Raw genomic sequence first — 13,204 nt, 5'->3', positions numbered from 1 at the left:
ACGAGGTCAAGAGATAGGACCATCCTGGCCAACATGGTGAAACCCCATCTCTACTAAAAATACAAAAATTAGCTGGGCATGGTGGTGCACGCCTGTAGTCCCAGCTACTCAGGAGGCTGAGGCAGGAGTATCGCTCGAACCCGGGAGGCAGAGGTTGCAGTGAGCTGAGATCGCGCCAGTGCACTCCAGCGTGGCGACAGAGCGAGACTCCGTCTTAAAAAAAAAAAAAAAAAAAAAGCACAACTGCTGGGGACAATACCTTCTCACATTGTATTTCCTGAAGGAGCTCTTCCACCTCCTTGTCCTTGTCTTGCAGCAGTAACAGCAGGCGCTGGGAGAGAACACAGGCTGTCAGGTGCCCCTTGGGAAGGGCAAAGAGGCCCGGCCCAGGGAGGAGAGAAACTTCTGAGTGCCTGGCCACTGGGGCCCAAGGTCCTACATACATTGGCCCATGTCAGAGATCCTGGTAGGAAGCACCTAACATATACATTAAAACACTTTTTTTAAACAATGAACATGTATTTATTTTGCAATTTAAGAACAGTAATGTTAATTGTAGAAAACATTGAGAACACACCAAAAAAATCCTCCAAAGAAACCCCGTAACCCCCCATGCAGAGATAACCACTGTTAATGCACATTAAAACTCATATGCTCAGCACCCTGTTAAAAAAAAAAGTCATATGCCTACTTTGTTCCATAGCCTAAAATCTCATGTTTACCACAATGTGATTAAATCTTCTGTATCTTTTGAAAGAGCTGCTTGACGTTTCAAGTTACTGATCTATATCATAACTTAACAAGGGTTCTTGAGCTGGGAATGCAGGTTTAGGCATTATCGCCAAGCTTGCTGCATCTCCACTCCTTCATCGACTAAGCATCAGAGGCCACAGGCCACACCTTGGGAAACTGGGCCTCTGTCTCCTTCTCCTCTCTTGGAGACTTAGATAAGCATTAACACAGCAGACACTCCAAAAAAGTCTTGGAAGAAGCTGTTCATGTTCAGGCCAGCCTATGGTTTCCCAAATTTAACTGGCTATGGAACCTCCCCTTCGGTTTCTTGCACTCATTAACATCTTGAGGAACTTAGGGTTCCATGAACAGACTTTGGAACATGCTGCTTTGGGAGAGATTCCTAGAATTAGGATTACTGAGTCCAAAGGTGTGTGCTTTTTGATGGCTTTGAATCCATAATACAAATTTGATGGAAATCCAGCTTTAACAGACACGGATGATTTACAAATCCAACATCATTATTACCCTCCCTATGTTGGTGTCCCGCTTTGTGGCTCAAGGTCTCAAGTAACTAACTAGACAAACCTATCAGAACAAGCATGACAGGAGGACATCAGACCATTTTACAGATCGTGAAACTAAGACCCAGCGAAATGCTCCAGCCCTCCTGCCTTGATCCAAGCACCTCTACACTTTGTAGCCGAACGACGCTCTTGCCACCTGTACCCACTAGAGTAGACAGGGGCAGCCTTAGTTACCGCTTTCTCTGAGTCGGCCTCTGCCAGCCGTTTCAGTAGTGCTCCTTGTTGTTCCATTAGTCTTTCAGAATCCTTCAAAGAAAGGCAAAGGAAAAGGTCAAGTCATTAAGCAATAAACCCAGATGTCTACATTTTATTGATTCTTTACCTTTTCCAAAAATTGTATTTTTTTTTTTTTAGAGTCTTACTTTGTTGCCCAGGCTGGAGTGCAGTGGTGCAATCATGGCCCACCACAGCCTGGTCCTTCTGGGCTCAAGCCATCCTCCCATCTCAGCCTCCCAAGTAGCTGGAACCACAAGCATGCACTACCATGCCTGACTTTTTAAACATTATTATTATTTGCAGAGTTGGAGGGTCTCCCTGTTTGCCCAGGCTGGTCTTAAACTCCTGGGTTCAAACTATCTGCCTGCTTTGGCCTCCCCAAGTGCCGGGATTACAGGTGTGAGCCACCATACCTGTCCCAAATAACTATAGTTCTAATTTGAAAAGTAATGTGAATATATTCTCACTATGAAATAGTGAATGCTAATAAAGCTACAGTTCCTCCTGTACCCACCTCCAAACCCTACCCTACTGCTATTAGTTTGAAGAGTATCCTTCCCATCTTTTTCCTCTGCATCTACTGTATTTCTCTGTATTGAAAATACTGTACAGAATTCAATACTGTATTGAAATGCTGTTTCTCTGTAATGAAACAGTATTTTGCTGCATCAAGAGAAATATTGTTTGTCTCTGGGGGAAGGGGAAAGGGATTCATGTGTAACTTTAGGAAAATAATATCATATTGTATTTATGTGTTAATTTTTTTTTAATTTTTTTATTTTTTAGAGAGGAAGTCTCGCTCTTGTCCCCCAGGCTGGAGTGCGATGGCACGATCTTGGCTCACTGCAACCTCCGCCTCCCGGGTTCAAGCGATTCTCCTGCCTCAGCCTCCCGAGTAGCTGTGATTACAGATAACTGCCACCACGCCCGGTTAATTTTTGTATTTTTAGCAGAGACAGGGTTTCACCATGTTGGCCAGGCTGGTCTCAAACTCCTGACCTCAGGTGATCCACCCACCTTGGCCTCCCAAAGTGCTGGGATTACAGGCGTGAGCCACCACGCCCAGCCGTTACTTGATTTTTAAACACAGCTTTATTGAGATATAAATTTGAACACCATTTAAAGTGTACAGCATGGTGACTATAATTAATGATGTATGATATACTTGAAATCTGCTAGGAGATCTTAAGTGTTGTCACTACACACACAAAAAAAGGTAACCATGTGACGTGATGGATGTGTTAATCAGCTTGATTGAGGTGGTCACTTTACAATGTATTTGGGTATCAAATCATCACGATGAACATCTTAAAATGTATACTACTTCTGTTTGTCAAATATACCTCAATAAAGCTAGAAGAAAAAATAGAGTGTACAATTAAATGGCTTTGGTATATTCCATTATTAACTTTTAAAAATTGTGGTAAAATATATGTAACATAAAACTTGTCATTTTAACCTCTTTATTTCTTTTAGAGACACAGTCTAGCTCTGTCACCCAAGCTGGAGTGCATGTTGTGATCATGGATCATAGCTCACTGCAACCTTGAAATCCTGGACTCAAGTGATCCTCCCACCTCAGCCTCCTCAGTAGCTGGGACCACAGGTGTGTGCCACCACACCTGGCTAACCATTTTTAGGCGTAAAATTCAGTAGCATTTAGTACATTCATAATACTGTACAACCATCACCATTATCTAGCTCCATAACATTTTCATCACCCAAAAAAGAAATCCCGTACCATTAAACAGCCATTCCCATTCCCTCCCATTCCTGCCCCTAGCAACCACTGATCTGCTTTCTGTCTCTAATATGCCATGGCACGTGGAACCTCTCCATGTCTCTAATATGCCATTGCCATTTTTAACCTCTCCCCACAACCTCTGGACAATGAGGCTGTTCCCATGTTTTGCAACTACAAACACTGCAGCAATAGACGTTGCTGGGCATATACAAAGTGCCTCTCTAGGGATGATACCAAGAAGAGGAATGGCCAGGTCGGAAGGTCTGAGATTTGTGGCTGAAATGCCCTGCAAAATGCCTGCACCAATTCACCGGGCTACAAGCAGGATGTGGGAAGACTCACTTCCCTGCACTCACCAGCACCAGGCAGCAGCCAACCTCTGCCTCTGTTGCCAGTATCTGCCAACAGCACTCCTGCTGGTTTCATTTGCACTTCTCTAATTACCAGTGAGGATTAGCATCCTCTCATATAAGCCATTTGGGTTTCCTGCTGCCACCCTGGCCCATTTTCTCACTGGGCTATGTCTTTGTGACTGTCCCTATTTTTCCTTGGCACCTGAACAAAGTATCCCTTGAGGGAGGGACATCTTGTTCACGCTCTTTCCCTCTCAGATCCACAGATCCCCTTCATAAGCCCAGAGAAAAGGGCTCTCCAGTTCCCAAAGTTTCCTGGGGACCTAGGAACTGATAAAAGATAGTATTATGGTTTCTCTGGCAACAAGAGGCAAAGAACATGGGACAAAAGGCTTGGCCATGGATGCAGAACCTGAGGCTGTTCTCACTGCCCTCCAGGCCTCCCCTGGGGCACTGAAACCACTGCCCAACTCTTCTGCCATCCTATGTGCATGAACTCACCAAAGCCCCCTACTCTAAGAGCCATGAACTATCACCACCCTCATCTCACAGAGGAGGAGACCAAGGCTGGGAGAAGTGAAGGCAAGTGAGGCCACACAGCTGGAAGGGGCAGCACTGGGCCCTGGAGCCGACTCGGATTCCAGAGCCAGAGCAGTTCCCCACCACACTGAGCACTACCCAGCAAGCACCGAGATGGTGAGGCAGCCCTGAGCACAGACGGGCACCAAGGAGCTGAGCCTGGACTAAGCACGAAACACCACTTTTGGGTGGGAATTCAAATTAGCTGACCCTTCATCTCCAATTAAAGATGGGACTCCAGGATGACAGACGCTAAGAAACCAAAAAAGGAGAAAACTGGCTAGAGCAAGAGGCTTTTTTTTTTTCCTTTTTGAGATGGAGTCTCACTCTGTCACCCAGGCTGGAGTGCAGTGGCGTGATCTTGGCTCACTGCAACCTCTGCCTCCCGGGTTCAAGCGATTCTCCTGCCTCAGCCTCCCGAGTAGCTGGGACTACAGGAGTGTACCACCACGCCAGCTAATTTTTTGTATTTTAGTAGAGATGGGATTTCACCGTGTTGCCCAGGCTGGTCTCAAACTCCTGAGCTCAGGCAATCTGCCCACCTCAGCCTCCCAAAGTGCTAGGATCACAGGCGTGAGCCACCATGCCCGGCTTTCTTTCCTTTTTGAGATAGTGTCTGGTTCTGTCATCCAGGCTGGAGTGCAACAATTTCAGAAGCCGAGTGAGACAGATCACTTGAGGTCAGGAGTTCGAGACCAGCCTGGCCAACATAGCAAAACTCTATCTTTACTAAAAATACAAAAAATTAGCCAGGTGTGGTGATGCACGCCTGTAATCCCAGCTACTCAGGAAGTTGAGGCAGGAGAATCGCTTGAACCCAGGAGGCAGAGGTTGCAGTGAGCTGAGATTATGCCACTTCAGCCTGGGTGACAGAGTGAGACTCTGTATCAAAACAAACAAAAAAATTAATAAAGCTTCCCTCTGAGGGGAGACAAGGTTACTGCAAAATGACACACAAAAGGGATTCAACTATGAAGACACTTATTTTAAAAGCTGGGCAGTGAGTGGCTGGGTGCGATGGCTCACGCCTGTAATCCCAGCACTTTGGGAGGCTGAAGCAGGTGGATCACCTGAGGTCAGGAGTTTGAGACCAGGCTGGACAACATGGTGAAACCCCATCTCAACTAAAAATACAAAAATTAGCCGGGCATGGCACCTGTAATCCCAGCTGCTCGGGAGGCTGAGGCAGGAGAATCTCTTGAACCCGTGACGGGAAGGTTGCAGTGAGCCGAGATTGCACCACTGCACTCCAGCCTGGGCAACAGAGCGAGACTCCGTCTCAAAAAAAAAAAAAAAAAAAAAAAAAAAAAAGCTGGGCAGTGAGTATACCACTTTACATTACTTGTTATATATATATATAATTTTTTGGGGGGACAGTCTCACTCTGTCACTCAGCCTGAGTGACACAATCTCAGCTCACTGTAGCCTTGACCTCCAGGGCTCAAGCAATCCTCCCACCTCAGCCTCCCAAGTAGCTAGGACTATAGGTGTGTGCCACCACACCTGGCTAAATTTAAAATGTTTTGTAGAGATAAGGTCTCACTGTGTTGCCCAGGCTGGTCCCAAACTCCTGGCCTCAAGCAATTCTCCCACCTCGGCCTCCCAGAGTGTGGGAATTACAGGTGTGAGCCACCACACTCGGCCTTATTTTATATATTAACGGGTTGTTTTTTTTTTTTTTTGGAGACAGAGTCTCGCTCTGTTACCCAGGCTGGAGTATAGTGGTGCAATCTAGGCTTACTGCAACTTCCCCCTCCTGGGTTCAAGCAATTCTCCTGCCTCAGCCTCCTGAGTAGTTGATATTACGGGTACCCATCACATTTTGTATTTTTAGTAGAGACGGGGTTTCACCATGTTGGCCAGGCTGGTCTCGAACTCCTGACCTCAAGTGTTCCACCTGCCTTGGCCTCTCAAAGTGCTGGGATTACAGGCATGATCCACTGCACCCGGCCAATATATTAATTTTTAAAGATAAGGCTGGGCGTGGTGGCTCATGCCTGTAATCCCAGCATTTTGGGAGGCCGAGGCGGGCAGATTGCCTGAGTTCAGGAGTTCGAGACCAGCCTGAGCAACACAGTGAAACCTCGTCTCTACTAAAAATACAAAAATTAGTTGGACATGGTGGCGCGCACCTGTAATCCCAGCTACTCAGGAGGCTGAGGCAGGAGAATCGCTTGAACTCGGGAGGCGGAAGTTGCAGTGAGCCGAGATCGTGCCACTGCACTCTAGCCTGGGCGACAGAGCAAGACTCTGTCTCAAGAAAAAAAAATAATAAAGATAAAAACAAGGTTGACAATGTTAAAACAAAGCAAACAAAAAAACAGGGCTTGGTGCGGTGGCTCACGCCTGTAATTACAGCACTTTGGGAGGCCAAGGCAGGTGGATCACCTGAGGTCAGGAGTTCAAGACCAGCCTGACCAATATGATGAAACCCCATCTCTACTAAAACTACAAAAAGTAGCCGGGTGTGGTGGCATGCACCTGTAATCCCAGCTACTAGGGAGGCTGAGACAGGAAAATCACTTGAACCCAGGAGGTGGAGGTTACAGTGAGCCAAGATCATGCCATTGCACTCCAGCCTCGGCAACAAGAATGAAACTCGGTCTCAAAAAAAAAAAGCAAAAATAAGAAGAATGTCACCATTTCATTAGCACTGGCATTTTGAGACTATTGTCATCTCTTTGCTTAGAACCAAGAAGGAGACAACCGTTTATACTGTCAGTCTTTTCTGAAATATTTGCTAATATATCATTATTCACAATACGGAATCAACCTAAGTGTCCATCAACAGATGAATGAAGAAAATGCAGTAGAGATACACAATGGAATACTACTGAGCCTTCAAAAAGGAAATCCTTTCACAACATGCACAAAACTAGAGGATATTATACTCAGTGAAATAAGCTAGGCACAGAAAGACCACACGACTTCATTTATATGTGGAACCTAAAGAAGTCGAACTTGGCCGGGCGCAGTGGCTCACACCTATAATCCCAGCACTTTGGGAGGCTGAGGTGAGCGGATCACAAGGTCAAGAGAATGAGACCATCCTGGCCAACATGGTGAAACCCCGTCTCTATTAAAAATACAAAAATTAGCCAGGTATGGTGGCACACGCCTGTAGTCCCAGCTACTCGGGAGGCTGAGGCAGGAGAATCACTTGAAACAGGGAGGTGGAGGTTGCCGTGAACAGAGATTGTGCCACTGTACTCCAGCCTGGGCGACAGAGCAAGACTCCATCTCAAAAAAGAAAAAAAAAGAAGTTGCACAGAAGCAGAATACTGGTTGCCAGAGATGGAATTGCGGGGCATTGGGGAAATATTGGTCAAAGCATATAAGATTTCAGTTAGACAAGGAGAAATTGTTCAACATGGTGACTACAGTTACTGATGTGTATACTTGAAAATTGCTAAGAGATAATTTTAAGTGTTTTCACCACAAATATCTTAGTATGTGAGGCAATGCATATGTTGATTACCTTGACTTAGCCATTCTACATTGTGTACATATGTCAAAACATGTTGTACATCATTAATTTTTATTTGACTATCAAAATAAGAAAAGAAATACAGTCATCCCTTGGTATTCATGGAGGACTGGTTCCAGGACATTCTGTGGATACCAAAATCCAAAGATGCTCAAGTCCTTGATATAAAATGGCACAGTATTTGTATATACCTATGTACCTCCTCCCATATACTTTAAATCATCTCTAGATTATTTATAATACCTCATATAAGGTAAACGCTATGTAAATAGTTGTTATATGATTCAGGGAATGATATCAAGAAAAACAGTCTATACATGTTCAGTGAATATGTAATTTTTTCCAAATATCTTCAATCCAAGGCTGAATCCATGAATGCAGAACCCACAGATACAGAGGGTCGACTATATTTGCTAACATATAATGTTCAGACAACTTTTTTTTTTTTTCAGACGAAGTCTCACTCTTGTTCCCCAGGCTGGAGTGCAATGGCGCAATCTCAGCTCACTGCAACCTCCGCTTCCCGGGTTCAAGTGATTCTCCTGCCTTAGCTTCCTGAGTAGCTGGGATTACAGGCGCCTGCCACCATGCCAGGCTCATTTTTGTATTTTTCAAGTAGAGATGGGGTTTCACCACGTTGGCCAGGCAGGTCTCGAACTCCTGACCTCAGGTGATCTGCCCGCCTCGGCCTCCCAAAGTGCTGGAATTACAAGCATGAGCCACTGCACCCGGCCCAGACAATGTTTTTTTCTTTTTTTGAGATGGAGTCTCGCTCTGTTGCCCAGGCTGGAGTGCAGTGGCACAATCTCAGCTCACTGCAACCTCTGCCTCCTGGGTTCAAGCAATTCTCCTGCCTCAGCCTCCTGAGTAGCTGAGATTACTGGCACCCACCACCACACCTGGCTAATTTTTTTTTTTTTCCCAAGATGGAATCTCGCTCTGTCACCCAGGCTGGAGTGCAGTGGCACGATCTCAGCTCACTGCAACCTCCGCCTCCCAGGTTCAAGCAATTCTCCTGCCTCAACCTCCAGAGTAGCTGGGATTACAGGCGCACGCCACCACACCTGGCTAATTTTTATATTTTTTTAGTAGAGATGGTGTTTCACCATATTGGCCAGGCTGGTCTTGAACTTCTGACCTCGTGATCCACCCACCTTGGCCTCCCAAAGTGCTGAGATTACAGGTGTGAGCCACTGCGCCCAGCCTAATTTTTGTATTTTTAGTAGAGACGGAGTTTCACCATGTTGGCCAGGCTGTTCTCGAACTCCTGACCTCAAGTGATCCACCATGCCCACCCTCAGAGAACAGATTTTAAGAAAACAAAATGAGACCACACAATTTGTGTCTGCCAGCTATTAATCATTCTCTCACCAAACAAAAAGCTCAGGTCTGGAACTCTCTTTTCTTTGCCCTGGGCTGAACCGCTCCCTGACTCCCCACTGCCCCTCTCCTGACTTTCAAGGTCGTTCCAGCGCTGCCTGGCTTGGATTCAACACCATCTAAGATGGTACTTGTCTACTGGGTGCTGAGCACTTCATGTGAACGATTTCATTACATCTCTCTAAGCTCTCAGGTTGGGCACCAATCTTATTTTCTTTTTACAGACAAGGAGAAAGGCTCAGAGAGGATGGGCATGCAGAGCTGGAGGGACAGAGCCAGGCCCCGAGCTCACCTCTTTGCAGTGCTGTTCCCTCAGGAGGTCTCGGAGGGTGCGGTTGGTCTCCTCAAATGTGCTCAGCTTCTGCAGGAGAAGTTCCTTCTGCCTTGTCAGGGTGTTGATGTCCGTGCAGGTCATTTGTTTCTCCTGGAAGACAAGCAGCCAGTCTTACAGATGCAGGGGGAGAACGGAAGAAGCAGGCCCCCTGGGCACTCAAGAGGTCTGGTGCCAGGAAGCCCAGACAAGGAGAACCAGGCTGTGTACAGGGCCAAGGTGATCAAGGGCAGGCTTCCTGGAAGCGGCGGACCTAAAGGAACAAGCAGAAGCTAAGCCTGCTCCAAGCAAAGGTGGAGAAAGGGGTGGGAAGGCTCAGTGTGGGTGAGCACAGTCAGGGCAGACTTCCTGGAGGAAGCAAATGAGGATGTCAAGACCTGGTGGCTGATACTTGCAGGAATCAACCACATGCCTTGACTCACTGTGATCCCAGGTGACCCATGATGAGGTCTCCTCAGAGGCCCTGGTGACCAGAGGTCATCTTCAAGGGTCAAGGACTGGGAAGTGAGAGTGGTGGGTGGGGGCCTAGTTAAGCGTGCCCTCCCCCAGCCTGAAGATGTCATAAAGTCTGCCTGATGACACGTAAAGACCCTGCCCAGCCTGCAGCTGCCCCCTCCCTGGGCCAGTTCCATGGCTGGGGTCCTCCCACCTGCCACCTACCGTTTTCAGCTTCCCGATGGTATCCTTCAAGGCCATGACCTGCTTGGCAGCCGCAGCCCCATCCATTTCCGCCTCCACCAGCTTGGACATGAGGCACTCCTTCTCCTGTTGTAGGTGTTTCTTCTGAAGTCTGGGGCCAGAAAGACAGGGCTCTGTGAGCCCTCCCAGGCCCCCGCATGCCCAGAGATCCAAGGCTTGCCTCACAATGCCCTAGGGCGCTCACCTCTGGTCAGGGAAAAGTGGGGGAGGGGGCAGGGACAGCCCTTCTGGCCTGGGTGGCCTTCAGAAAGGACCAGGGCCAGAAGTTACATCTGCCTGGGCACCAGACCAGGGCCTCCACACCAGGAGACATTAGCTACCTGTGGCCCTGTTTCTCTCAAACAGCCACCATTGTCATCTCTGCACTGCCCCCGACACTGTCACGCCCTCCTACCCACCATCTTCAGATACGCTTTTGAGCCCTTCTACCTCTTCTCTACGCTGGAGCCAAGGCTAGTCAGGCCACCTCCCTGCTTTTAAAATTTTTCCATGGCTGTAGGCTGGATACAGTGGCTAATGCCTGTAATCCCAGCACTTTGGGAAGCCGAGGCGGGCAGATCACTTGAGATCAGGTGTTATCGAGAGCAGCCTGGCCAACAGGTGAAACCCCATCTCTACTAAAAATACAAAAGTTAGCCAGGCATAGTAGTGGGCACCTGTAATTCCAGCTACTTGGGAGGCTGAGGCAGGAGGATTACTTTAGTCAAGGAGGCGGAGATTGCAGTGAACCAAGATCACGCCACTGTACTCCAGCCTAGATGACAGAGCGAGACTCCATCTCAAAAGTTTTGAGATGCCTCCCAGGATCAAGCAGTTCTCCTGCCTCAGCCTCCAGAGTAGCTAGGATTATAGGCACCTGCCACGACGCCCGGCTTATTTTTTGTATTTTTAGTAGAGACAGGGTTTCACCATGTTGGCCAGACTGGTCTCGAACTCCTGACCTTGTGATTCACCCGCCTTGGCCTCCCAAAGGGCTGAGATTACAGGCGTGAGCCACCACACCCGGCCAAATAAATTAATTAAATAAAATAAATCCTTCCCATGGCTTCCAAAGGCCCTCAATGCAAACACCTCAAAGTGGCTGCTGAGAGCCGGCCCCCTGCCAACCTGTGTGGCCCCCTTATCCTCTGCCCACTCACTCTGGCCTGCCTTCCATTTCTCAGCTACAAACACCTTCCCACCTTGGGGCCTTTGCATAAGATGTTCCCACTGAGTAGCGTGCTTTCTTCCCTAGCACCCACCTGCCGAACACTTAACCATCCTGCAGGACGCCCCTTAAATATTCACTTGTTCCAGAAACAGTTCCCTGCTACCCAGCCCCACACCACAATCCACGGGGTCCTCCCTTTCCCTCATAGTACAAATCATAAGCACAACCAGGTAATTAACTGTAATTAACTGTGTGACTGTTGAACAGGCTCCAGAGCACAGGCACAGCGCCTGTGCCCACCTCCTCCGTTGCTTTCCATTATTGCCCAGGGCTCAGGGCAGCCTGGCAGGGAGGAATAGATCAGTGGGGGCAGGGCAGGCGCCGCCTTACATGGTGAAGTCCTTCTCCTCCTTCATGCGCTCGATGTTGTGCCTTAGCACCGTGTTCTCGTGCTCAGTCTCGGCCAGTTCATGGGCCACCTCCTCCAGCTCTTCCTTCCGTTCCTCCAGGAACCTTTTGGCCATCTGGCGCTCACCCTTTTGCATCTTGACCTGCGCAGGGGGACCCAGGCAGGGGCCACTGAAGGGAGGTCCTTCCTCTATGCCACATTGCTAGGCTCAATGCTTTGGACCAAAATAAGGCCCCAGCCGGGCATGGTGGCTCACGCCTGTAATCCCAGCACTTTGGGAGGCCAAGGTGGGTAGGTCACTTGAGGTCAGGAGTTCGAGACCAGCCTGACCAACATGGTGAAACCCCGTCTCTACTAAAAATACAAAAATTAGCCAGATGTGGTGTCGTGTGCCTGTGATCCCAGCTACTCTGGAAGCTGAGGCAGGAGAGAATCGCCTGAACCCAGGAGCCAGAGGTTGCAGTGAGCCGAGATCGTGCCCACTGCACTCTAGCCTGGGCGACAAGAGCGAGACTCCATCTCAAAAAAAAAACAAAAACAAAAAAATAAGGGGCCTGCCAATTGAGAACTACACAGGCTGCGTGCCAGGGCCTTATAGGTGCAATCTCAGTTAACTGCCATGAAGACTGACTCTCCTGGGAGATGCTGATTCTCTTTTTGTAGATGAGAAAACTCAGTACAGAAAGCCCCAGTGACTTGTGGGTTGGGAACGAAGCCAGGTTGCAAACCGTGGTTTGGCTGACACACCACAGGAGGAGAGATGTCACAAAAAGGCTCTTGCACTTTGAGCTATAGGGGAAAAAGGGCTTTTTTTTTTTTGAGACAGGGTCTCACTCTGTCATCCAGGCTGGAGTGCAGCGGTGCGATCTCAGCTCACTGCAACCTCTGCCTCCTGGGTTCAAGTGATTCTTCTGCCTCAGCCTCCCAAGTAGCTGGGATTACAGGCGTGTGCCTGGCAAATTTTTGTATTTTTAGTAGAGATGGGGTTTCACCATGTTGGCCAGGCTGGTCTTGAACTCCTGACCTCAAGTGATCTGCCCTCCTCAGTCTCCCAAAGTGCTAGGATTATAGGCATGAGCCACCGCGCCTGGCCAAGAAGGGCCTATTGCCAGGCAGCCAGCCCTAGGTTCTCCAGGAGGTTCTCTGGACCTCCAGTACAGGGTGGAGGATTAAAGACACAGGTCGTGTTAGCAGTGAAGACATAGGCTGACATAGCAATCCAAGCCTAAGGCCTGGATTTTAATGACAACTCTGCCAATTTCCTAGTTGGGGACCTTGGACTTCCAGGTTCTAGTTCCAATTCCATTGCCACATCCCACCCCAAGAGACAGCACAGCAACTGAGGACAAACTTCCTTGGCCTCTTTGGGGCTTTGTTTTTGTTAATTTTTTTATTTATATATATATATATATATATATATTTTGAGACAGAGTCTCTCTCTGTCGCCCAGGCTAGAGTGCAATGGCACGATCTCAGCTCACTGCAACCTCTGGCTCCTGGGTTCAAGCAATTCTCCCACCTCAGCCTCGTGAGTAGC

General features: G+C 48.2%; 1 protein-coding gene across 29 annotated transcripts in view; it reads right to left on the bottom strand.

The window, feature by feature from the left end:
- ODF2 (outer dense fiber of sperm tails 2) overlaps positions 1-13,204 on the bottom strand; it is a 46,378-nt gene that overhangs the window by 17,900 nt on the left and 15,274 nt on the right. For all 29 annotated transcript variants that reach the window (XM_054519440.2, XM_054519429.2, XM_054519425.2 and 26 more), the window contains 5 exon segments: positions 11,649-11,809; positions 10,070-10,199; positions 9,371-9,502; positions 1,494-1,565; positions 260-331 (listed from right to left, as the gene is read on the bottom strand). In XM_054519440.2, the coding sequence (XP_054375415.1) occupies positions 260-331; positions 1,494-1,565; positions 9,371-9,502; positions 10,070-10,199; positions 11,649-11,809 (567 nt within the window).

Source organism: Pongo abelii, chromosome 13 (genome assembly GCF_028885655.2).
Source record: "Pongo abelii isolate AG06213 chromosome 13, NHGRI_mPonAbe1-v2.0_pri, whole genome shotgun sequence".
Classification (NCBI taxonomy): domain Eukaryota; kingdom Metazoa; phylum Chordata; class Mammalia; order Primates; family Hominidae; genus Pongo; species Pongo abelii.
The sequence above is the reverse complement of the archived record's forward strand: the minus strand, read 5'-3'. Positions and strand labels throughout refer to the sequence as shown.